General features: G+C 38.9%; 1 protein-coding gene across 1 annotated transcript; it reads left to right on the forward strand.

Annotated features, from left to right (window-relative positions):
- Positions 1-280: 280 nt before the first annotated feature.
- LOC131226130 (endo-1,3;1,4-beta-D-glucanase-like) lies at positions 281-17879 on the forward strand. The gene is made up of 7 exons (XM_058221842.1): positions 281-475; positions 5120-5141; positions 6933-7059; positions 13647-13737; positions 14701-14790; positions 15138-15241; positions 17540-17879. The coding sequence occupies exons 1-7, from the start codon at positions 328-330 to the stop codon at positions 17678-17680; spliced, it is 723 nt and encodes a 240-aa protein (XP_058077825.1). The 5' UTR covers positions 281-327; the 3' UTR covers positions 17681-17879.
- Positions 17880-27662: the final 9783 nt, after the last annotated feature.

Raw genomic sequence — 27662 nt, forward strand, 5'->3', positions numbered from 1 at the left:
CGCTACTTCCTTTGGTGTGGTCCAGTAAAAATGTGAACCTAGCTTATTTTTGTTATATTTTCTTTAAAATGTCTTATAAAATGGATGAACGGATTGGATAAAAACATTACATCACGGTGGGCCACACAGATTCCTGCCCGTACGGATTATCGTCCGGCGGGTAGGACGCAATCCGTTTCGGAGTGACATGCTCATGGCGCAGGTCAACGAGCAGAGGACGAATTTACTTCGGCAGTCCGCGGTCTACCGCATAGACGTTGCCTTTATAAAAACATCCTCTCCCATGTTTTATTTCTCCCGCTCTCTCTTTCTCTCGTGTCAGTGAAAATGGCAAGCTCTCAGTGCTGTGAAAATCCTCACACGTTGAGCTCTACATGCGGTCAGGGGTGCGTAGAAGACGTCGGTGGCCTCAAGGCCTACATCACCGGCCATTCCGATTCCAAGCTTGCTGTTCTCCTCGCTTCCGATGTTTTCGGTACATGTCGATTTCACCTCCTTTCATGCACTATGCAGATTTTCTACCAATTTTTTTTTTTCTTTTTTTGTCTTTGTGTTTTTTTTCATCTGGGTTTTCAGAATTTGATGTGTTTGATGATTGGTATGTGTGAATTCGATGTTGTTTTTTTTTTCTTTGTTTTTCTATTGATATGGGGATGGTATTTTTGGTTCTTTCATGTAGTTTGATGTTCGATGTTCGATGTTGGATGTTTGTTGTTGTTGTTGTTGTTGTTATTTATTTATTTATTTTGGATGCTTGATATGAGTGTGTTCGATATTGGATTTTGGGGGTATTTGGTGGATTTCTAGTATTTATTTCCTTTGGATTTTTTAAAAAAATGTTCTTTCATGTAGTATACTGTCCTTTGTTTGAGTGTTATTCTTTTAAGGTCGTTTGGAAGTGTGGATTAAAAATCCTTCCAGTAGATTTTGATACCTGTGGAATTGAGAGGATTTTGCATATCAGCTTTGAGGTGGGAATGCTAAAAGGCTCTTTGGAGGGATCAAAGTCCAAATCCTTAGAAATCCTTGCTACCTAATGTCCCAAAAAACTGAAATCTTCACAAATCCCGAATCCAAGCTGCCAAACGACCCCTAAGTGGCTTTTTGCATGTGGGTTTTGGTTGTTTGTCACTTTTGATGCATGGCATGAGAGTATCTGATGTTGAATTGTGGAAATATTGGTGGGTTTTTGGTGTTTCTCTTTAGAATTCTTTGTTTAAAATTTTCTTTCATGCAGCATGTTGTTCTTTGTTTGAGTGTTATTATTTTTTAGTGGATTTCACATGTGGGTTTTGATTTTTTTTTTTTTTTCCTACTTTTGGTGCTTGCATGAGATCATTTGATCTTGGTTTGTGGAAATAATGGTGGGGTGTCCTTTTTTTTTTTTTTTCAAATGTAATTTTCTTTCACTTGGTACGCTGTTTTATGTATGCCATGAGATTATTTGATCTTGGTTTGTGGCAATATTGGTGGGCTTCTGTTGTTTTGCTATTGGAAGATGATATGGTGGAGTGTATGAATTGGAATATCACAGTACCATTTCTCCAAAGTACATGCTGCAGGATGAAGTATTAAATCTGGTGATTGAGTTCAGCCATCTAATTTCCTGTGTCGTGGATGGCAACTGATACAAAATTCACAACCATCAGATGATGCTAGACTTCTGATCAGTGGCCTTTGAAATGATTCTAGTAAACAAAAATAGTTAACGGTCAGCATTCATTGCTTGAATGTAAAGAAAGCTGATGGATATGATTAGGCTGGCATGCCTGTTTTTTTTTGATAAGTAGGCCATCCATTGTAGTCATCACTAGATGGAACGCTCTGTTTGATGCATCAGCCTGCAAGTGTACTGTAGAGAGATGGCTCTACCATATTTGGGTTCTTCTGTGCTTTACCGTAATTATCCTTTTCCATGTAGATGGTTCTTTTATTTTCATTTATGCAATATGTAGACTTTTGTCTGCATGTTGTCTGATAGTGGAGTATTGAATATTTGTCATTTTGGTGCTTACAACTACCCTTTTTGGTACAAACACCTTTTTCTACTTTAAGCAGTGAGAAGGGTGTTTGTTGTTGTTGCCAGTGTCGTTTTCGTTGTAGATGTGCTTTCTTTGAAATTTGAATGCTTAATGTGACATACTTGATTGTGTGTTGTGATAATTTTAGTGACATTTTGATATTTTCATTTTGGATATTTTTTTCTTCCTATAAATTCTTCTTGTTTGGGGTGGGCATATGTATTTATAGTGAATTATCCTTTTAAAAAAAGCATTTATAGCGAATCAGAGATTTTTTTTCCTATAAATTCTTCTTGTTTGGGTGGGCATATATATTTATAGCGAATTATCCTTAAAAAAAGCATTTATAGCGAATCAGTATTGTCATCATTGTGGCTGTTGCAGCTTGCAATTGTGATCACTTCCATCCTCATCCTCATCCTCACCATCATCCTTGATGTTGTGTTGGCATCATCATAAATTATCTTGCTTGTTTGCCTATTGCCTCTTCCGCTGGCTTCCAACTTTTTTCACTAGCCTCCTATGATAGTTCACCACCATTTTGAAAATGGTGGTGATTCATCCTCCTCAAATGTGGTACTGTGTTTGGCAGTCTACACCTTCCAGAACTTTTGGAGGGGGCATTGTGAGTGGAGCATATATGTAAATTCACACTGGTAAAGAAGTCCCATCTATCCAATGTTGCTATCAAAAGGATGGTTAAGTATAAATTCCATGGGAAAAATATTATACTCTCAGTGTAATTTTTGGTTGTGCTCACCTCCATCTACAATTTGGTCAATTCTGAAAAGGGGGCCAATATGCATGTTTTTGTTGGTTAAATAGTTTTTAATGGACATTCTATAAATAGGAGTGTGCCCAATACTAGTTACAGACTACAGTAACTTCCTACAATAATGGCACAACACGCTCTATAGGACCTGCTACAGTACTGCTACAGTATGCTATTTAATTTAATTTTTTAAATAGGGATAATCATTTCATTGGTTTTGTAATGACATATGGCTTGGAATATTGACATTAAGAAAAAATAGGTTTTTTAGAGAACAGGTTGTCTTGCAAACAGAGAACACCCTAAGAAATCAATCTTTTCTATTGAATTTTGTGAAATGCACGTGATTTAATTTCTTCTTTTCTTCATCCTACATTCTCAAATCCGTCCACTTGGCATCAAGTTGGTATCAGAGCAAGTTCCATCCATTGATAAATGGCTACTGAGGAAATATGCTGGAGGAAGTAATAAGGATATATAACCAATTTGAGGGAAGTAGAAGAGATTTAAATTCGATTGGATAAGTTGACACTGTTGACACAAGATCAAGGAGAGGCTTCTTGCCTGTGCAGAGATGTTAGCATTGTGTAATTGTGTATTGGTGATTGCAGCACTGCTCTAGTTGGTCATCCTCGTGATAGAAGAGATGAACAATTGGAGGATCATGACTGCAATTATGGTGTAAGAGTTGAGATGCCTGGGTCCAGCGAAGAGCCTAAGAATTTCAAAAAGCACAAATCCAAGGCTCATATTAGAAGAATTATCCAACAATTACATCACAAAGAAAGATGATAAAGACGCTGGTCGATGGCTGGATCGCAGATGGATCAATGGACTGATTGGCAAAAGTCAATGAGGTGTATTTTGAAGCATGTACGACACATCATTCCACAAAGATCAGAATAGGCAGTTCAAGTTTCAAGAGTGAGATGGAGGACACAACATCGAATTTGGTCCACAAAAGGAGAAGGAAAGTAACAATGCACAATAATATGGGGTGCCTCAAAGATCATTGCAACTCGACAGGTGGGCCTACATCATAAGTTTCTAGCAGAGCTGAAACTGCATCTTTACAATGGTGGGTCCTGTTTGGGGATGCATGGGGAAATTGAATGTGCACAGATTGGCAGAACTGGATGAGGTGTATTTCAAAGCATATATGACACATTAATCATTCTACAAAGATCAAAATAGGCAATTCAAGAATCAAGAGTGAGATGGAGGACAACATCGAATTTGACAATGAAAGCAACAACGCACAATAATATGGGGTGCCTCAAAGATCATGGCAACTCAATGGGTGCGCCTACATCACAAGTTTCTTGCAAAGTTGAAAGTGCAGCTTTACAATGGTGGGCAAGGTATTCCACAATGGTAATGGTGGCCGTAACGGCCACCGATGTTACTGTTACATTGCGGGCCGTTACAGCTGTTGCGGTCTTTCTTTCTTTCTTTCTTTCGTTTTTTTTTTTTGAAAAAAAAAAACTGTTTCGGACCTGTTACGAGACCATTACAGGGCTGTGATGGAACTTTTTTTTCTTTCTCAACAGCTGTTACGGCCATTTCCGCCCCTTAATGCATGATGGTTGCAACCGTTACCATTACCATTATGTAATGGCCCATAGCTGTTATGTAACTGTTTTGGCATAACATGATGGTGGGTACTGTTTCTAGCAAAGCTGAAAGTGCACCTTTACAATGGTGGGTCCTGTTTGGGGATACAACGGGGGCTGCCTGTTATATGCATGCATCAAGTCTGGTTTTTGTGGTTTTAGAAGTTTTAAAAGAGTTTCCACAAATAATTATGAGCTAGAAAACTCACTACAGTACTTGATACCATACTGCATTATAGTAAATGCTACATTATGCCCTGCAGTACTGCAGCTGAGATTTATCAGAGTTTGAAACTAAATTCAGGTTTGTATATCTTTCTAGACATGCATGGTTTTAAAGATGACATATGGCTTGGAATATCAATAAAGGAAAAGTAGGTTATTTTATAGAAGAGAGTCTTGCAGAGGCCAGAGAGAATCCAAAAACATCAAATTTTTTTTTTTGAAACGTGAAAATCATAAATGTTTCCTAATGGAATCGTGTGAAAAGCATGTGATTATCAATTCTTCTTTTCTGCTTCCCACAATATCAAATCTATCCTTCCTACGTCACGTGGATTTTTGTTTCTTGAATTTTATTTTTAATTTTTTTATTGCTGCCATGGCTGTTGAGGTTATAATCATAGTGTTGTAATGTTTGCCATTGTCATCATTTTCATATGTGCACCTGCTTATTATCATGCCTTTACATGTTTGACTTGAACATTTTACAGGATATGAAGCACCAAACTTGAGGTATGGCCATCTATGTTCCTGACCCATTTTTTTTTTTGAAGGCAATGCCATCATTCATTGAAATCACCAATTCTTGACCTAATTGTTTAATTTTATGATTGATATCATGAGATGATAAAATGATTTCCTTATATTTCTCTTATGGTTATACATATTAGAGTTTATAGGGTCCAGTTGTTAGTGTTTTGGTGAAAAGATAAGATCAAGATTTAAATTTTTGCACTTAATAAGTTTGTGGTCCAAATGATCTAAAATCATATTATTTGTCATTTTGTTTGTTTGTTAAAGTTGTGCTGCATGTGCGTTCATTTACAAACGCTTGTGTGATTTCCGTAAGCATCTTCAATATAGCTCTCCTTGATTATTAACGTATTTGCTTGTACCATTTTATTTATAGAAAGGAGACCTCTCTTAAGCTTTTGATCTACAAATGGTGAGGGAGGTCTGGGGGTTTCTTCTTTAAGTTACTCAACATTCATCGTCATTCCAAAGTTGGTCGTGGATCTTTTAAATGGTCCTCCCAAATTAAGTTGGTGAGTTGTATGGAGGTTGCTCCTTTTAGCTCTTATGCGGGGATTATGGAAAGAACAAAATAGATGAATTTTTTTTTTTCTTTGGTAATATCTTGACATTGATATTTGTACTGAAGGAAAGAACTGAACCCTTCATCATAAGTAAGGATTAGCACTGAAGCTTTTAAGGTACCATTGTCTCAAAATTGGGTGGTAGTTGGAAATTGGTCATTTTTTATTATGCCTAGAAGATTGACTGATTGGTACCTAGGCTTGTGAAAATTGAATGTGGAAGTTCAAGGGGGGATCTGGGTGACTTGGTAGTTGAGGGTGTCATTAGAGAAAAAGCTTGTTGGGTTGGTGCGGCTTGTTTTGGCAGTCCTGTGGAATTGGTGAATCCATTTCTATATATAGAATTCGGGGCTATAACAAAGGACTACATCAGGTTATAACAAAGAACTACAACTTTTCTTCAAATCTCTAAATGGGCTCGTCATGGTGGAAATAGACTTGAAGGCAACCATCTCTTGGGTACCTACTTTGTAATATCCTGGTTTTGTGGAAAGGAGTGCCTGTTGTAAATGAGATTAAAGATATGGCTAGTTGTGAGAAAATTTCCTTGATGCAGGTGTCTAGTGGGGTGAACTCCTTAAGGCTTGTTTGGATTGTGAAGAGCATGAGAGAGGAAATGGTGTTTTTTTGAAAACCCTATTTCCAAAAATTGTGGGGAAGGACCGTGTTTCCTCATTTGTTTTTTGTTAGAGGGAAAAAACCTCATCTCCATTTCGACTGCATTTATTGTGGTTTGTGAAATCATGATTACCTTTTCTAACTTCCCACGGGAATCATCGGTAGAATTTACCGTGGATTTCTCTTGGAAGAGAAACCATGATTATCTTTTCATCAAAATTACTGTTTTCCATTGTTTGGATTGCAAGAATACAATTTCCCTGAATTTATCGTGATTTGAAAATCATGATTACATTTTTCCACGTCCTCACCTTGGATTCCTCAGGGAGGGAGGGAGGGAGGGAGGGAAAAATGGGGCTGTTCTTCAAATGCATTCCTTGTTTCCCAAAGTGGCATTATATAATACCTCTTCCCTCTACTACAAGTGCTCTTCCTCTTTCATTCTGTGAATACTTATATGACTACTTGGTACATAGGAAACTTTTCTTCTTCTTCTTCTTTTTCTCTTTTTTCTCTTTCTTTTTTTATTTTTTTTATTTTTTTTATTTTTTTTTGTGAAAGCTAATATTACCTACATTTTACTATAAAGGAAGCTCGCAGACAAAATTGCAGCGGCTGGGTTCTATGTGGTGGTCCCTGACTTCTTCTACGGGGAACCATACGAAACCAATAATCCTAATAGACCCGTTTTGGAGTGGTTAAAAGATCATGGAACGGTTGGTTTCTGATCTCTCTCTCTCTCTCATATCTTTGTTTAGAGTTTATTATTGATTTTTGAATCAAAAGGTCACTTATCGATGATTGATTACGAGGAGCATTATGCTTTTGTGTTTTGTTTTCAATCGGTAAGTATTTATTTAGGTTAACAAAGCAGACATGTTGTGTATACGCACGTACATCATGACCATATGGTTATTTCTGGCCGCTTGTCTCTTCATGTAGTAGGTTAGGGAAGCATACATGAATGTACGGTTCATGCCTACATGCATGATTGCATGGCTGTTTGTATATGGTATGTATACTTAAGAAGGTTAACAAAACATACTTGCACATCTATCTTCATGTGTGCATGTATTATTGCATGGTTGTTTGCGCATTATATGGATGGGAGAGATTCTTGCAATGATACAAGCAAATTCATCGACCTTTGCTTCTGTATGGATGGGCTCGTTCAACCAAAATGGAATGCTTTCACCTTTTGGCGCACAGCATTCAACTGAAAAAAGTCCAGGCTTGGTGGCTAGGATATTGCAACCTGGTTACTTTTTAGGCATGTTCCGCTGAAGGTGGCATGCAACAAACCAATTTTCTGATTTCTGAACCGTGAGCCTACTTTTTAGAATTGAAAACCCATGTATATTGTGCAAAGATGAGGGTTGCGTTCCACTTGGTTTCTCTAATAGAACCGGCAAAAGTTATGTCTAGGGGAAAAGGTCACATATGTGGACTGGTGCACCTGGCACCATCTGCCAAACATCTCCCACTATCCAGTGTTATCAGGGGAATACCTACACATCTACCACCAGCTTCTCAAAATTTTGTTCAGAAATGTGGGTGTGATGAACATGTGTGTGTTGGCTGCACTAGCCAGAACTATTCTTGGCTTTACAAAGCCTATGATTTAGACTCACTGGACACGTGAGAAGAGAAGAGGAACTTTTGCTATATATTTTTTATATTGCTTACAAGCTCACTGAGTAGATTCCAAACGGACTACAAGCACTTCTGATATAGACTTTTCCCACCAATCTGAAAAGACACAAATGCCCTCACTAACTACATTAATTCTATCAGTTTCAAACGTTTGGAAACCCACCAGCCACAACACGTGGAAAATGTGGAAATAGCCATAACGTGTGGCTGTTTCAAATGCCATGAAAACGGTAGCATCTGAACCGTCCATTTGGTTTGGACGTTTCAACAGTCCCCTTCAAACCAAACTAGGCTTCATTCCAAGCATCGATCTTAGTCGTCTGAAAGTATCAGTCGGTAATGCCTTGGTGAATATGTCCGCGACCTGTTTAGTGGTGTGACAGTACTCCAATTTCACTACTTTCTGCTTCACTTGATCTCTGAGAAAATGATACCTGGTATCAATGTGCTTGCTCCTTCCATGCTGCACCGGATTTTTGGCAAGTTCAATTGCCGACTTGTTATCCACATATATAATGGTGGATTCCCCCTGTGGATGTTTTAGCTTTTTTAGCATGTTCTTCAACCATATTGCTTCACAGACTGTGGACGATGTTGCCACGTACTCTGCTTCACATGTGGACAAAGCAAAAACACTTTGCTTCTTTGAGTTCCATGTGAAAGCAGTCGATCCAAGATAGAAAACATATCCCGTGGTGCTTTTCCTTTCATCTTGGTCACCTGCCCGATCACTGTCTGAATATCCATACAGTATTGCTTCATCTTCGTATGGATAAAAAAGACCAAATTCCGTTGTTCCTTTGATATGCCTGAGGATTCTTTTTGCGGCTAGCCAATGTAATTCTTTTGGAGCTTCCATGTACCTGCTTAGAAGTCCAACACTGTAGACGATATCCGGCCTTGTGATTGTCAGATACCTTAGGCTTCCAATCAAACTCTTGAATAGAGTCGAGTCTACGCTTCTTCCTTCTCCTTCTTTTGTCAGCTTCAGGCCCATTGCTACAGGCGTGTTCACGGCATTACAGTCTGCCATCTTGAACTTTTTAAGCAACTCTTTGGCATACTTTTTCTGTGATATATAAATGCCGCGGACTTGTTGTTTTACTTCGATGCCCAAGAAGAAGGACATCAATCCACCATCAGTCATCTTGAATTCGTTGAACATAGCATGCTTGAATTCTTCAAACATCGCCTAACTGTTTCCTGTGAACAGTAGATCATCAACATATAGGCATGCTATGAGGATGTCGCCATGAGCATTTTTCTTGATGTAGACCGCATGCTCATATGGACATTGGGTAAAGCCGTTCTCTTGAAGATAATTGTCGATGTGTGCATTCCAGGCACAAGGAGCCTGCTTCAACCCATAAAGGGCTTTCTTCAGTCGATACACTTTGTGTTCCTCCCCTTGAACAACAAAACCTTCAAGCTGGTCAACATAGACCTCTTCTTCCAGAATTCCATTCAGGAATGCAGATTTCACATCTAGTTGGTATATCATCTAACTATGATGGGTTGCAAGGGAGATAATCATCCTTACAGTGTCAAGGCGAGCAACAGGAGCGAAGACTTCTTCATAATCCACCCCATATTTCTGTTTGTAACCCTTTGCTACGAGCCTTGCCTTGTAGCGATCTATTTCACCATCAGCATTTCGCTTGATCTTGTACACCCATTTGACGCCAATAGTTCTTTGGCCTTGAGGAAGTAAAGTAAGATCCCATGTATGATTCTTCTCAATGGCCTGGATCTCATCTTCCATAGCCGTCCTCCAACATTCTTCTTCTACGGCCTTCTCAAATGTAAGAGGCTCGTGGTCCGCATACAAGCAAAACAAATTTACTTCCTCAATTTCGGCATAGATATCGTTTAGGCTCCTCATTTTGATAGGAGTCAAGGGTGAAGGAGAACTGGATGATGACGTGCTGGCTGAATTTTGATTTGATGGAATACTTCCAGAGGAGATGGAATGTATCGCTGGACTTCTGCGTGCAGACGTTTCGGCGGAAGAGGGTGTTGCAGGTGTCTGCTCCTGGTTCTCATGCTTCTCTTCTTCATGTTCTTCAACCGTGACTTGATTTTCTTTGGCTGAATTTTCCTCGTTCCATTTCCAGGCTTCTTCCTCGCAGAATACTACATCTCTACTCACCACCACTTTGTTAGTTAGTGGGTTATAGAGCTTGTACGCCTTCGATACTTCACTGTAGCCGATGAATATGCATTTCTCGCCACGATCATCAAGCTTTTTCCTTCTCGCTTCTGGAACTTGAGCATATGCGACACACCCAAAGATCTTTAGGTGCGCCACGCTCAGTTTGTAGCCACTCCATGCCTCCTGTGGTGTCATGTTTCTTATGCTCTTGGTTGGACACCGATTGAGTAAGTAGGCAGTACATGCAACTGCCTCTGCCCATAAGCTTTTTGGCATGCCTTTCTCTTTGAGCATGGTTCTTGTCATGTCGAGGATGGTGCGGTTCTTACGTTCCGCAATGCCATTCTGCTGTGGCGTGTAGGCTGCAGTGTGTTGTTGCTTGATTCCTTGATCCCTGCAATACTCTCGAAAGACATTTGAGGTGTACTCTCCACCTCTGTCAGATCTAAGGGTTTTGATTTTAAGACCACTTTCTTTTTCAACAAGGGTCTTAAAATTTTTAAAAATAGTAAAAGCAGCAGACTTTTCTTTGATTACATACACCCACAATTTTCTACTGAAATCGTCAATGAAGGTAATAAAGTATTTATTACCTCCAAGAGAGATTGACTCCAATGGTCCACAGATGTCAGTGTGAACCAACTGCAATGGTTCTCTTGCTCTTTGGGATACTCCACTCGGAAAAGAATTCCTTTGTTGCTTGCCGAGTGTACACGCCTCACACACATATTCTGGAGCTTCAATAGCCAGCAAGCCATGCACCATACTTGATGAGGATAAGAGTTTAAGGCCACTGAAATGGAGATGCCCAAAGCGAAGATGTCATCTCCATGAATCATTCTTCACGAGTCCATAGAGACACTTCTCAGCCTTTGTATTAATATGGAGCGGAAACATGCGATTCTTTGCCATTTGGACTTGAGTCACAAGTCTCCCGTGTGCATCTCTTATAGAGAGAGAATGGTTTTCCATGTGTATGACATACCCCTTCTCAAGGAGTTGGCCGATACTTAGGATGTTACTTTTCATGTTTGGTACGTAATACACATTGGAGATAAAATTCGGCACACCATTCTTTTGATAGATTTTAAATTTTCCTTTACCTTTCACAGGAACTTTTGATGAGTCTCCTAGACTCACATTGCCACGATCATTTTTCGCTAGTTCCACGAACAATTCCTTCTTTCCACACATGTGGTTACTTGCACCAGAGTCGAGATACCACACGTCATGTTGATCATATGCTTCTTCTTGTGCAAGAAGAAGTGTGGAGTCTTCTTTTTCATGATTTGATGCTTTTGCATAATTAGAATGCTCATCTTGATCTACTGGTTTGCTCCGACAGTCTGAAGCATAATGGCCGAACTTGTTGCAATTGTAACATTGAATATTTTTTGTATTTCCACGACCATGCATGGAACGACCTCTACCATTTCCTCTTCCACAGAAATTGATAGTCTTTTGTTGATTTTGTGATTGGCTTGGATAATATTCACGCCCTCTGCCTCTTGCACGATTGCTAGTGCCATGACCCCCTTGTTGTGTATGACCATTCTTTTGTTCATTTAGAGTCAACTTAGACTCTAAGGCATGTTCAAGCATTGAACTCGCATTCTTTTGCATTCGTTGCTCATGTACTTGCAACGAGCCCATCAATTCTTCAATGGACAGATTTTCTAAGTCCTTTGATTCTTCTATGGCAACAACCACATGTTCAAATTTGGTCGTGAGGAATCGAAGTATTTTTTCAACAACCCGTACATCTTCGATCTTTTCACCATTTCTTTTCAAGTTGTTAACAATAACAAGTAACGTTGAAAAAAAAAATCAGAAATGGTCTCACCTTCCTTCATGTGTGAGGTCTCGAATTCGGCTCTAAAAGTTTGGAGACGAACCTTCTTCACACGATCAACTCCTTTGAAGATTGTGCTAATAATCTCCTATGCGTGCTTATATGTTGTCGCTTCAGCAATTCGTTCAAAGATGGACTCATTCAACCCTTGATAGACAAGAAATAGAGCCTTCTTGTCCTTCTTTCTTTGATCTTTGAGGACCGCCATTTGATCAGCGGTGTAGAGAGCTTCTTCTTCCGTTGTGAGTTCTACATACCCATCACTGACGATATCCCATAGATCTTGGGATCCGAACAAAGCCTTCATCTAGATGCACCGGTTTTCATAGTTATCCTTAGATAACTTTGGAATCTGCGGCTGGATGGATGCCATCACTTTTTCACACTACGGTTCAACAACCCTTTTTCTTGGTGTAGCAGTGGCAACACCTTGATCACACGATCTGAACCTTCAAATGATACCTAGTCCCACAGGATCGTCTTGCTTTGATACCAATTTGTTGGCTGTACTAGCCAGAACTATTCTTGGCTTTACAAAGCCTATGATTTAGACTCACTGGACACGTGAGAAGAGAAGAGGAACTTTTGCTATATATTTTTTATATTGCTTACAAGCTCACTGAGTTGATTCCAAACGGACTACAAGCACTCCTTATATAGACTTTTCCCACCAATGTGAAAAGACACAAATGCCCTCCTTAACTACATTAATTCTATCAGTTTCAAATGTTTGGAAACCCACCAGCCACAACACGTGGAAAATGTGGAAATAGCCATAACGTGTGGCTGTTTCAAATGCCATGAAAACGGTAGCATCTGAACCGTCCATTTGGTTTGGACGTTTCAACAGTGTGGTGATCAGGACTGTTCATCCAGTGGGCTACCTGTTGGATCAGCTGGAGGCAATTATTGCAGTAATGGGACAATAATAACCATTCAGTTGTTGCGAGTTTTTCCATTGCATGTGGACCATTTCTCCATTTTGAGCGATTTGGCCCCTTTCCTAGGCCTCTGATCAGATGGGCCATCAAGCCATGGTCTACCAAACCTACAGTCCTGATCACTGTTCAATATTGTCATATGTATGGCAGAGATTTCTCAGTGGCATATCCTGAACTCCATGATGTCCATGTGTCATAGCAGCATTCACTTTCATATATCCCTTTAATGCATCAGATATGCAAAGGTTTTCTTTCTAGAAGTGCCTGTGTTGGACATGAAGTTATCCAAATGGTCCCTTGGTTTTTCTCATGTTGATATTCGTTGCTATTTGAAGATGTCACTGTAGCCTTCTTCCATACATATTTTGGAGTTCGTTCTAGGTTGAGGCGTGTTCAAGTGATAGCACTACGGGAAAAACAAAAACAAAAAAACAAAGACAAAAACTAGATATGTGCGGAACCATCATCTGAATATTAGTTTGCTATTCAAAACCCCATCTGAATATTGTCTAGCTAAGAGAAAAGATAAGATTCATTTATTTTTTAACCTAGAGGCATTTTGCTTTTCAGTGTCAGTAACTCAAGTACACCTATCATGGCACAGCTATCTGTATTCATTCCTTCAAGGATGCATCCTTCTGCTATGAATTAATTGCAATATTATGATAAGAATTCAGCATCCAACACCTTATAACATTCTTACAGGATAAAGGAACTGAAGCTGCAAAAGCAGTTGTTGCAGCTTTAAAAAGTAAAGGAATATCTGCAATTGGGGCTGTAGGCTTTTGCTGGGGTGGTGAGATTTTTTTGTAGCCTCTTTCATTGATACAAGCTTCCTTCTATGGAATATTTTAGCACATCAACGAGCTATAGTAATGGAGGTGCGGGTATCAGAAGGCTGGACAATGTTAATTCAGTCTTATTGGGGAAGTGGGTGTGGAGATTTGGGGTGGAAGAGGACAGCCTTTGGAGAATCATCATTGGTGGAAAATATGGTACCTCTTCCAAGGGATGGTGGACCAAGGATTCTTCCCTGTATTGTGCGTTGAACCTCTCGAAGGCTGTCGCTTATTTGGCTAGCAAAGTGTTCAAGGGCGTGGGATTCTCAGTTGGGGACGGGGAACAATTGGGAAGATGTCTGGATCAGGGAGTCTCTCCCAAGGTTGCAGCTTTCGCTTGGCTTGTTGGCAGAAACAGGATCCTTACTGTTGACAACCTTTGCAAAAGGGCTATGGCGCTTTCAAATATCTACCTCCTGTGCAAAAAAGATGTGGAATTGGTGGATCATGTATTCATCCATTGCCCTTTGCTAGGGGTGTTTGGTTTGGAATTCTGGTTTATTTTAATTTTCTCTGGGTGATGCCGAACTCTATAGAGGGGCTCTTCCATTCATGTCATGTTGTAGGATTCGGGAAGAAGGGAAGGTTGAGGTGGAGAGTGACTGTGCTTGCCATTCTTTGCACCCTGTGGGGTGAAAGGAATAATCATTGTTTCCAGAGTAGAAGCGGCTCTCTTGGGAACTATTGATTGGGCTAAAATGTTCATTAGGGATTGGCCGAGTGGGTGCCCTGATTTTGCCGCTTGTTTCTTGGTTTGCCGCTTGTTTCTTTGTTTTTCTTGGCCTCTAGTCTCTCTTAATAAACTCTATTACTTTTCAAAAAAGAAAAAGATGTCCCATTAAAAATACTATTAGTATTTTATTTTCCAAGTAGTACTGTTAGTCATGGCTAACATTCAACTTCCTACATCTTTTTCTCAGCAAAGGTAGTTGTGGAATTAGGGAAGCACAGTCTCATCAATGCAGCAGTGCTTTGTCATCCTGCCTTGGTCACTGTTGATGATATTAAAGGCAAGTGTCTAGTTGCTCAAACACTTTCGAATCAGAGGAATCATATGATCATGGTTGTTGTACATTTTGCGTCTTGAGGCTGTGCCTGTGGGGTTCATGATTAGATCACTGATCTGATGGGCCTGGGAGATTTTTGGTGAGTGGTCTATGTGGCCTGTCAGATAATTGTCTGGATCACCAGACGATGGGCCCCACTTGTACAAACTCACTTATAATATCTCTTCAAAGCATTTGTAAATTTCATTAAGCTCCTATGCTTCTGTTGAATCCTGATTCACTAGAGGTTTTCTTTTTATTTTAATCTGTTACCTTTTATATGTTATAAATAATGATTTGTATGTTTTCAGAGGTTAAAACTCACATTGCCATACTTCTTGCCGAGATTGATGAAAGTAATACTCCACCAGAGCTGGTGAAACAGTATGAGGAGGCTTTATCTGTGAAAGCTGAGGTAAGGGATCTCCAAGCTTTTAGAATTACAATTGCAGGCTGAGCATTTTTTTTTCTCTTATGTTTGATCATGTGTTTTGGTGAAACTCAGTGGATATGACCGAGCCCCTTTATATAGATTGGAACCATTTCTAATATCAATTACAGATGAATGGAAGTTGGCATGCTATATTATCCGCCATCAGTATATGTCGCCTATTTTACTCTGGTACGGGTGCTCTGCATGGGTCTAGTATGACAACACATCTATGTATGTATTATTAAAATATTTATAGCATATTTTATTAATTTTTAAATATATAATCACTAAACTATTTTTTGACAGAATATTGGTTATTGCCAAGCTACATGCCTTTTCATGTCTAAACATTGCTTTGAGGGATTTGAAGGGGATCCAAGTGTCATAGTATTTATAACAACGGTCTGAATATCCGCTAAAATGGACACTAAACCAAAACCCTGAAACTGCTAAGCTTATGTATGACATGGATCCCATGTTGTGTCACATGACTCTCATCTGACACTGGTGCTTCAAAGGTTTTTGAGGGATTTAATGAAGATACTATTCAGCATTCCCTTTCTGTATGAATTTCCCAAAAACCACCTTTCCTAGAAAGAAAGTCTGGGCCCACAATACTGCAGATCTCTCCCATTCAGTCTGTTACCATTTTACCCACACAAGGAACTTGATTGGAAGCAGTGTTACCTAAGTAGCCAAACACCCTATGTTTTCCCTTCTGAATTTTGTAATCCTGATTGTGGGTCATTTGCAATCCGGATTGCTATTGTTGTCGACCCGAAATTATGGATCTCTCTAAGTGTTTGATTAAGATGAAACCTAAATTTATATTTAGGGTGTAGAGGTTTGTAATTTGATTTGTGCAATAAAATAATAGAATGCACGCCAAATCTATAATAACAACATCATTTCATATATAGATTACTACATCAATTCATGTATAAAACTATATTGCATATTCTTCGTCGATGTGTTGGGAGTGACCCACATGATCCTACCCCTAGCATACGCGGCGTCGGAGGAAGTAGCATACCCTCTACCAGTTTCCGTACCACATACTGGAGTGTCCCACAATCAAATAACCTTGATCAGGTGTGGTTCGGAAGAAGTCCCAAATCCAGAGATGTAAAGGCAAGAGTCCTTACACATGCACAATTGGTCACTATTAACTTGATACTGTGTTCTCCATATAATTGAAACACAACTCTGTGAGAAGTTTTACCAAGTCTCGTCAGGTTTTTGTTCAAGGCTGCAATCGGTGCACATTGGCAATCTGTTGATAAATCCAGACCAATGATTTGATATGCCACCTTATTAGAGCTGCTACTTGGGTTCGAGTTCGAGCCAGGTTGGATTGGGGTAGGGTTTGAAAACTCTTAACCGAATTTGAAACTGGGTTGTGTTCAGGTTGAGCAAATTCGGTCGGGTTAGATCGGGTTGGGAATAATCAGGCGTATTTGGGTCAGGTTGGGTGGTTTGAGGTCAAGTAGAGAGGAATTCAGGTCAGGTAAGGTTTTGGGTTGGATCTTCTTAAGGTCAGTTTGACCCTCTCTCCCTCCCTCTCTCCCTCCCTCTCTCTCTCTCTCTCTCTCTCTCTCTCTCTCTCTACCAAGACCTTATGGATGGGACACGGGTTAAAGTTTTCAACCATTCTGGCTACATTTAGATCCATCACCATGTGCACAAATTTGCTTGTTTGTAGAATCAGTACCCTCTTCTAAATGGTACCATATGTGCTTTGACATCTAAGCCTAGTATGCTGGTTTCTTTCCTCGAAGTAGTTTCAAAGATTTCTCATACAAAACAGCTCCAAATGTGCAAAATCAATTCATCTGCCTCTTTTGAATCTCAATTTGCTTAAACACCGTTAGTTTATATGAGCTTTGCTAAATCCACATGAGCGTGCAAGTCAGCTAATGCACACGCCACCACATGTGCTAGTGCGGCAGACATGAAATATCCAAGCCATTCATCAGGTGGAACTCACCATGTAGATGTTGCTGCCCGAGGATAGAGGTGGTCCACTTGGTACGCATGCCATGATATTAGAAACAAGTAGATGGATTAGAAAACTTCCTCCAGTTTTTAACAATTGTGCATTTGTTAATTTAAATGTGGCCCATCTGACTAGTGTCCCGACCTGATCTTGAAATAATGAATCTACAAGTGTAATATTAGCTTGATATCAATCACTGCATTCATGAACATTCCCACTTCCAGAAATTGTGTTCAAATGTGTTTACTTCAATCAACAGCTGAGAACTGCTGGCCTTTTGACAGGTGGGTGCTTTCATGAAGATCTTCCCAGGGACAGAACATGGATGGACAGTGAGGTATGATGTTGACGATGAACCAGCTGTGAAGAAGGCGGAAGAATCGCATCAGCACATGTTGGACTGGTTCACAAAATATGTCAAGTAAGAGATGATACTCCACATCATATGATTAAGAACAACATTTGATACGATAGCTCTAGCATGAGTTGTGTGTATAATCTGCTTCTGTCTGTATTATTAGTGGGACTTGGTGAGTGATTCTGATGAGTCTTTGGACGCCGTAGTCAAGGTGTTTGTCAGGTTTGGATATTACTTTACAAATATCTATTATAAATCATAAATCATACAGCTGTCCACAGGTCGGTCCCTTGCGTGCCATACCCAGATCCTGCTTGAAGAAGGCTACATTTTGGGTCCAGGTACCATATTTGCAGACCTGGATCCAAACCCTGTGAAGTACCCATTGGGTCTTAGGTTGCGCAGGGTTGGGTCCGTCGGGATAGAGGCATCGACCCGGTTGGACCCATGGTGAGTAGATGGGCCTTCTTACATGTTCGTGGCCTAGCTAACGTCATTCGATCGCTAGAACACTCCTGCATGCACCATCATATCATAGTTTAAGAACCCGAAAACTCGGCTTGACTTTATGTTCAGGTGGGTTCAATTGAGTCGAAGATTTGGACTCCAATCGAATGGATATTTAATTATTATAAATTAGAAATATTTGGAAGAGTAATAAATATTTCAAATAGTTTGTATGGCATATAATAATAAAAACATCAATCTGCGCTGAGCACAGTATATTCTCTGTTTATGGAGATTCTTGCTTTTGTAGTTACTGTTTGAAAAAAAAAAAAAAAAACTTAGATTGCATTGCATGAGTTGGCTTTGAGTCACTTCAAGTACCAAGTCTCCCAGTTACTCGACTTGAAACTCAGCTGGTGGGGGGTGTCAAGTGGGTCCCACTTGTACAAACTGAAAATCCTGTGGCTTGTAATGCAGTTTTGTGTATGATCTATTTTCTTGATTTTATAGGTGGGACCATGGTTAAATGGCTGGGTGACTCGAGCCGACTTGTTTGGCCCTGAGTTGAGTCAGGGTTTTGTTGGGAGAAGGATTCCTTCTTGACCACACACAACAATAACGATCAAAAGATGAAAAAGAAAAGAAAAAAAGATACAAACCACAACACAGATTTACATGGTTCCCTTTCGGTTCGTCCACGATTCATGCCATACACTGCTCATATGTAAAAACGAAGCAGCTCCTCTAAATATGATGATGTCTCCCCAAACGTGGTATGGTTTCCAGACCATTGATTTCATGGGTCTTTCTGCGAATGGACCATGCTCATATCTTCCGTTATGTGACCTCTTAAGCCCCATCATTATCTCCATCTAGACGGTACTTGGAATGTTTAGGTTTAAAATACAGGGCCCGTCTTACCTGGCTATCCTAACAGTCTGATCTTTGATCAATCAGACCTCCAAATGGACTGTAGAAAAAATATGGCCGATGATCTTCCATTATGACCACATTTCGAATACTGCATAAAACTCTACAAAATTCTGAAAAATAAGGTGTGATCTCACCCGATAACTGATGGCCAGCCCATGACATTGCCTGGCCCACCCAATCCTAAAACAAACCTAGTTCCCGCCAATGATAATGGATTGTTTGGATCAAGGTAGGTCCAACCCACGCAGTGGGCCTGATAAACAAGAGAAATCATTCCCAGCCCTGCTAGCCATATCATCTACAGGCTGTAAGTCTTGGCCCAGCATAATGGGTCTGATGACAGCTCTAATCACCGGAACACGATTATCCTAAAACTGTCTTATCTTGATCGGAAGGTGATCCGCTGTGGCTGATTTGTACCCATGATAGATGGATTGGGCTACGCACCTGATTGTACATGCTGTTGTGAATCAAATGGATGGTTGAATCAAGTTGCCGACAGTCTACATTCAGCATCATGGATTCCTTGATTGAACAATCGGGATAAGTTGTTGGGACCGCAAGACATGTTCAGTCTTTTGGCTCGAGGCCCGTTACAGTGGGGCACAAATCCTAAAGTGATCCAATCACCGTATGCCAGCCATATTATGGAGACTAGTTCAAGCTTGTGACTAACAGGGCTCCCCCGCAACGGTTAGTAGAAAACAATCCAAAGCGAAGATGAATGGAGCTTTCACCGACCGAATGATTTGAGTAGAAAATCAATGATCTAGATTCTTTCACAAATTTTAGTTTGAAATGGGCCACAAAAAGCCACAATGAAGAACCATGATAGATAAAGATGGTCATGTAACTATTCATACAATGAAAGAATCCAAAGGCGGAGATTTTTCTTTCTTTTTCTTCTCTTTTGAGAGCTGAAAGAGGGCAAAGATGGGACATCAACCACCACGAGCTTCTCTCCGTGTAGCATCATGAAGAATATCGATGTCGATGCCATCTGGGGGAAGCTGAACATGTAAACAAACCAAAAACAATGAAGGCTTTAGGGATAATGATTCTCCTTTTCTTTTCCATGTTTGAGACAACCCTAAATGGTTGAATATATAGAGTTTTACAACGACTATACAAGATAAGATGATAAATACAAAATCTTCTATACAAGGAATGTGGCCTGTCTAACATTCTCCCTCAAACTAATGCTTGTCATCAACAAGTAATAGTTTACTGACCAGAAATGAGTGTCGTGCATAATTGAGGGACTTCGTGAGAATGTCGGCAATCTGATATGGGATGCGACATGTGATAGCGAAATGATCTGAGACTGAAACTTCTCGCGGATGAAGTGACAGTCAACTTCAATATGCTTTGTCCGTTCATGAAAAACCGGATTTGAGGCAATCTGAACGGCACTCAGATTATCTACATGGAGTGGAGTAGGATCTTGTAGATGAACGCCCAAGTCAGAAAGAAGTCACTACAAGAAATGGCGTTTTTAGCAACGAACTTTTTACCGACGAAAGAAGAAAAAGAGCAAGTTGAGTTATGCTTGGAATGTATAAAGCCAAGTATTGCACTAAGTCTTGAGGGTTTAAATTTACAGACATTTCAAGACCTGATTCAAGAGTATAGTTCAGAAAGGATTATTGCAAAGGTGGTTGATTTTTATATAAGCTAGTTAGATAAAAATTTCGTCGCTAAAAGTACTGTTTTACCGACAAAAATTTTCGTCGCCAAAAGTGTTCACAAAATTTTCATCATGACTTTTACCAACGATCATCATGACTTTTACTAACGAACCAAAACCGTCAGCAATAATATTTTTAGCAACGAAAACTTTCGTCGCCAAAAGTGTTGTATTTTTTACATTGTTTTAGCGACGAAGACGTTCATCGCTAAAAGTGGTGTATTTATTTCATTAAGTGTCCGCCATGACTTTTACCGACGAACCAAAACTGTCGGCAATAATATTTTTTGTGAAGAAGCCTTATCGCCAAAGTGTTGTATTTTTAACGTAGACAATTTTGCACAAGGAGTTTTATCGACGAATAGTTTCGTTGCTAACGAATAGAGATCTAATTTTAACGACAAAGACATTCGTCGATAAAAGTGGTGTATTTATTTCGTAAAGGTTTCGCTAAGACTTTTACCGACGATCCAAACCGTTGGCAATAATATTTTCGCGCCAAACCTAATCGTCGCCAAAAGTGTTGTATTTTTAACTTACAGAATTTTTCACAAAGAGTTTTACTGATGAATAGTTTCATCGCTAAAAAACAGACATCTAATTTTAGTGACGAAGATGTTCGTCGCTAAAAGTGCTGTGTATTTCTTTCGTAAAGTTTTCGCCACGACTTTCATCGACAAACCAAAACCGTCGGCAATAATATTTTTCTCGACGAAAACGATCGTCGCCAAAAGTGTTGTATTTTTAACTTATAGAAAATTTCAAAGAGTTTTACAGACGAATAGTTTCGTCGCTAAAAAACAGACATGTAATTTTAGCAACGTAGATATTCGTCGCTAAAAGTGTATTTATTTCACAGTTTTCGCCATGACTTTTACCGACGAACCAAAACCGTCAGCAACAATATTTTTAGCGATGAAAACGTTCGTAGCCAAAAGTGTTGTATTTTCAACTAACAAAATTTTACACAGCTTTCCTGACAAACAATTTCATCACTAAAAAACAGAGATCTAATTTTAGCGACAAACTTGTTTGTCGCCAAAAGTGTTGCTTTCCTGACAAACAATTTCATCGCTAAAAAACAGAGATCTAATTTTAGCGATGAACTTGTTCGTCGCCAAAAGTGTTGTTTATTCATGTCAATTTTTCGCCTTGACTTTTACCGACGAACCAAAACTGTCGGTAATAATATTTTTAGCGACGACAATTTTCGTCACCAAAAGTGTTCTATTTTTACCTAAGAGAATTTTCCCGTTGGCTTGAAAATTTTCGCGTTGAGTTTTACCAACGAAACAAAATCGTTGGCAACAATATTTTTAGTGACAAAAAGTTTCGTCGCCAAAAGTGTGTATTTTTAACTGAAAATTTTCCCGCTGCCTTGAAAATTTCCGCCATGACTTTTACCGACGAACCAAAACCATCGATAATAATATTTTTAGCGACGAAACATTTCGTCGCCAAAAGTGTTGTATTATCAACTTAGAAAATTTTTCCGCTGGCGTGAAAATATTCGCGTTGAGTTTTACCGACGAACCAAAATCATTGGCAATAATATTTTTAGCAACGAAAAGTTTCATCACCAAAAGCGTATATTTAGAAAATTTTCCCGCTGCCTTGAAAATTTTCGTCATGACTTTTACTGGCGAACCAAAACTGTCGGCAATAATATTTTTAGCGACGAAACATTTCGTCGCCAAAAGTGTAGTATTACCGCGCCAAATTTCCCCACTAGTGTGAAAATATTCGCGCCGAGTTTCATCGACGAACTAAAACCGTCGGCAATAATATTTTTAGCAACGAAAAGTTTCGTTGCCAAAAGTGTTGTATTTTAACCTAAATTATTTTCTTGCTACCTTGAAATTTTTTTATATATATAATTAAAAGGTAATATTTAAATGATTTAAAATATCATATGAAAAGGAATATTGAAAAGTTTAGAAATTTTAACTTTTTGAGAAAAATTTTGAAAACAAAATGATGCTTTCGAAGAAAAAAATCGGAATTTTGAAATTTTTGAGAAAAAAATTAAAATATGAGATATTTTTTGAGATTTTGAAAATAAAAATTCAAAATTTGTATTTTAATTTTTTTTGAAATATATAATAAAAATGATATTTTGTTAAAAGAGTAAAAAAATATACATTTTAAAAAATGTTATTTTTAAATGAAAATTGAAATTTATCTGTGAAAAATAAAATTACTAAATTATTAGGGACATCCACTAATTAAAACTTTAATCAACTTTTTTTTAGACAATTTAATCTGTTCAGATTGAAGAGTAAATAACTTCAGATGTTAAAATCAAATTCACCAATTTCTCCCAAATTGGATCACTTGCCCTCAAAATTTGAAATCAAAGGTTGAAATCCTTGATTTTGGTGGAAAAACAAGAAGAATCGAGCATTTCTCACCTATTGGCACTAATTTGGTACGATTTAAACAAAAAAAAGGGAGCAAAATGCAAAAATACTAGCCGAATCAAAACCGGCGCCAAATAGCATTAGTAAAAATATATTTTGAAAGGATTTATTTGATCTGTTGCCAAAGTATTAGTATTATCATCCATGCGAATATCCATTATAAACATGACATTAGTGTTCCTCGATCAGAACCTTCTAGGTAGTGGGGCCCATTATGTGTTTTTCACCACTAAGAAATCATTCTAAATGATTGATCCCACTTCCTGTCCTTGTGGCCATCAAAACTAAGAAATCACTTCATGTGTTTGAAGGCTCTATTCTTGTAATCTTCTTTAGATTGACACTTGGTCACTGAAACTATAATTTTCTTATGTTTTATAAAATTAGTGGACTCCATTTTTTGCATTGCTTTCAAGAGGTAATTGCTTATGAGAGAACCATTTTTAGCATTGCTTTCAAGAGGTAATTGCTTGTGAGAGAACCTCATGTTAAAGTCCAAGTTATCTCATGAACGGACTTGGACGGATGTACAGTCCTGATAGATGATCAATACCTTAGCGAGTACAAATTAAAGTATGTGCATGCATAGATTACCATAGACTTCTAGCCCATGAGATTATTTTTCAACCAACCTTCTATAAATACGACGCTTGGCAGAAAACTCTCCACCCCTTCATAGGGAGAGAAGCTCTTTGGTGAAGGTTGTGTTATTCGTGTGCTTCATCCTCAGCCATCTGTGAGGATAATGTCTCCTTCACCAGGTATGAATTTTTAGCAGTGGAAACAGACTAGGTTGGCCCGTTGGATTTCATCGGGCTTACAACAAAAGAACCAGTCCAAAATCCAAAACCGGGTTGAGCCGTTTTTCTGTTTGGATCGGCTCCGACAGGTCCAGACCCGGCCCTTTACCACCCAAATATTTTTCTTTCTAAATTTTTTTATTTTTATTTTATTTTATTTTTTAATTTTAATCTTTTGATAATCGTAATATGCCTAGTAGAAAATCCTCCAATATGCTTTGGGAGCATTGAAAGTTATAATACTCTTAGTTGCATCTGATTGCTTAGACAGTCCTGTCAATCGAGCTGAACTTTCGATATAAAGTCCGGAGATATTGTATGCCCAATATCTTTCTCATATGTAGCTTGATTGAGGCGAGTAACTACTCAAATTGAGAGTATTGATCAGTAAAATAGAGTGAATGGACCAGACATGTAAAATGGGCCAAATATTTTGGTCAAAATTGTGACCCAACTTACTGACCTTGTGAGAACCAAAGAATTGATGTTAGTAAGTTTTGTGGGCCCCATCATGATGTGTGTCGAACATCAACACCGTAGATTTGATGTGTCCCCTTTAGGTTATAAGATATCTCAAAAATCATTTGTATAAGAAACTCAAGTGTGCCATAACATTTAAAACTATGTGAAGACATCATAAAAAATATAAAAGCATTTGGTGGGGCCCACATGAGTTTTGGATGTAGTTGAAACTTGGTCTGACCCCTCATCCAAGTGGGACACACATAGTGAGTGGGTTGGATATGTGAATCACATTTAGGCAGACCCAATATATGATTCTGAATGTTTTAAGGAAACCCTTCTCCACTACATTTAGGTGAGTTACTTGTTACCCTTACCAGAGTAAACTCTGTGGGGTCCACTATTATTTATGTATTTTATCCACTCCATTCATCCATGTTAACAGATAATTTGAGGTCTAAAGAACAAAAAGGAAGCATATCCAAAGCTCAAGTGGACCACACCATGGGAAATAGTTTGATTGAACCTCTACCATTTAAAATTTCTTTGAGATCATAGAAGTTTTGGATCAAGCTGATGTTTGTGTTTTCTATTCATTCATATATTTTTGATATTATGAACAAACTTTAACCATTTTTGGACAATTTGATCAGTCCAGATTGAAGAGTAAATAGCAACAGATGTTTAAATCAGAATTCACTCAAATTGTTGATCAATCTTGTTTGCCCAATATCTTTCTCATATGTAGCATGATCGGGGCGAGTAACTAGTCAAATTGAGGGTAATGATCAGTAAAATAGAGTGAATGGACCAGACATGTAAAATGGGTCAAATATTCTGGTCAAAATTGTGACCCAACTTATTGACACCCTGAGAACCTAAGAATTAATGTTAGTAAGTTTTGTGGGGCCCATCATGATGTGTGTCGAACATCAACACCGTGCATTTGATGTGTCCCCTTTAGCTTATGAGATATCTCAAAAATCATCCGTATATGAAACTCAGGTGGGCCATACCATCTAAAACTATGTGAAGACATCTAAAAAAAATAAAAGCACTTGGCGGGCCCCACATGAGTTTTGAATGCGGCTGAAACTAGGTCTGACCCCTCATCCAAGTGGGACACACATAATGAGTGGGTTAGATATGTGAATCACATTTAGGTAGGCCCAAAATATGATTATGAAAGTTTTAAGGAAACCCCTCTCCACTATATTATATGGTGTGGCCCACCCAAGTCATGGATTGACTTTATTTTTAAGCTCTTGGCCCACCCAAGTCATGGATTGACATTCTTCACACCATTCAACACTTTTCTCAGATCATTTTAAGATATTAACTAAAAAATGGGGCGGGTCTAAGGCTTAAGTGGACTACAAAGTGGGGATTGAACATCCACCAATAAAAATAACATTCATAGAAGTTTTTGCTCAAGTTGATCTTTGTGTTTTCCCTTCATTCATATCTTTTTGATATTATGAACATATTGGATGACAAATAAACATTACTGTGGGCCGAAGGAAGGTATCAACAGTGGAAATCATTATTCCACACTGTTTTGTGTGGCATGGTCCACTTGAGTTTTGGATTTACCGAAAATTTGGGATCAACCCACACCGTTCATCCATTTTTCGAGATCATTTTATAGAATTATCCAAAAAATGAATAATATCCAAAGATTAAATGGACCACACCACAAATAAGGGGAACGGATTGGCTACTCCCCCTACACCATCAATTGGCTGGTGGTTGGTGCTGCGTGGGCCCCACCATGATGTATGTGTTTAATCCATGTCGTCCCATCTATTTTTAAAGATCATCTTATTGCATGAGACAAAAAATGAGGCATATCATAATCTGAAATGGACCACATTACAGGAAATAGTGTTGAATGAGCGTCAACCATTTAAAACATTCTGGGGGCCATAAAAGTTTTAGATCGAGATGATTTTTGTTTTTCCTCCTCATCTAGGCCTGTATGACCTAATAAACAGATTGGATGCCAAATAAACAGTACAATGGGCATTATGAGGATTTAATGATGGATATCCAATCACTATTGTTTTCATGTGGTGTGGTCCACCTGTGTAAGACCCGTGTCCTAATCCGTACCATTCTGTTAGCTTCCGCGGTCCTTCCGGTCAAATTCCGGTAACCTTCGCACTGAATTCGGTGTTTGCGCATGATCCTAAGCCAGGTCCCGCGCACCGACGTCGGCTCGATCTGAAACTTATGTCTTGACGATCGCGTCGTCGCCGCGGTTCCAACGCCGTGACTTGCGCACCGAACCGATACCCAGGTAAGAAGATGCCGATTAGCGTTTATTCCGAAGAAACACCGCGCGTTACGGATTTCGAGGGAATCTCTACACAATTAGTCCCACTAATTAACCATAAATGCAACCATACCTCAAAGTACTTCACCCATTCCCTCTTTTTCCAAAAGTCCACCATCTTTCCACCTCACCATTCCTCTTTTCTCATTTTCAACCTCAACCATCCCTCTTCTCCACCAATTTCAAACTAAACCATACCTCTCATCACTTCTTTCTTACAACCATCACTCCACCCATCCCTCCATCCATTATTTCTATCTCTCCCTCTCATTCTCTAGCAATTTTTCCAAATCCCATGAGAAATTTCACTCATCCAACACTCCCTCTCAACTTCAAGTGTGGCCCACCCTCTCATCTCCAATCTCAACCATTCATCCTTCATCAATCTCCATTAAAAGTGAAGGTAAGGAGCTAAGGAGTCCAAGGGAGCTAGGAGAAGGAAGATAAGGTGGGTGTTTTTCCATTAATTTAAATTTTAGGGCCCACTTGTTGGTGGGACCCATTTGGATGTATGTGATTTAATCAAGAGGGCCCATAGTGGCGGGGTTCCTCTATCTCACCGTGTATCTCTCTCTTTATCTCTCTCTCATTCTTTCCTTGTAATGTTGTGGATCCCACCGATATGTATTACATCTCCCCCGTCCATCTACATCAGACGGTGTGGCCCACTCTATTATAGGTGATGATCCACACCCCCCTACTGTTGGGATGGGTCCAATGCATCTTTTTATATGTATATATATATATATGTATGTTATATATTATATAATATATGTATATAATATATAATATAATATGTACTTATATATATATACAATATAAGATAAATATTAAATGTATATGTATATATATATATATATATATATATATATATATATATATATATATATATATATATATATATATATATATATATTTGGTGGGCCACGTCCACGTGGGGCCCACCACAATGACGTGATTATGTA

This window comes from Magnolia sinica, chromosome 14 (genome assembly GCF_029962835.1).
Source record: "Magnolia sinica isolate HGM2019 chromosome 14, MsV1, whole genome shotgun sequence".
Classification (NCBI taxonomy): domain Eukaryota; kingdom Viridiplantae; phylum Streptophyta; class Magnoliopsida; order Magnoliales; family Magnoliaceae; genus Magnolia; species Magnolia sinica.

Coding starts and splice junctions, on each gene's coding strand:
- LOC131226130 (XM_058221842.1), top strand. CDS start 328: ATGGCAAGCTCTCAGTGCTGTGAAAATCCTCACACGTTGAGCTCTACA. Junction 476..5,119: donor CCTCGCTTCCGATGTTTTCG/GTACATGTCGAT, acceptor AACATTTTACAG/GATATGAAGCACCAAACTTG. Junction 7,060..13,646: donor GGTTAAAAGATCATGGAACG/GTTGGTTTCTGA, acceptor ACATTCTTACAG/GATAAAGGAACTGAAGCTGC.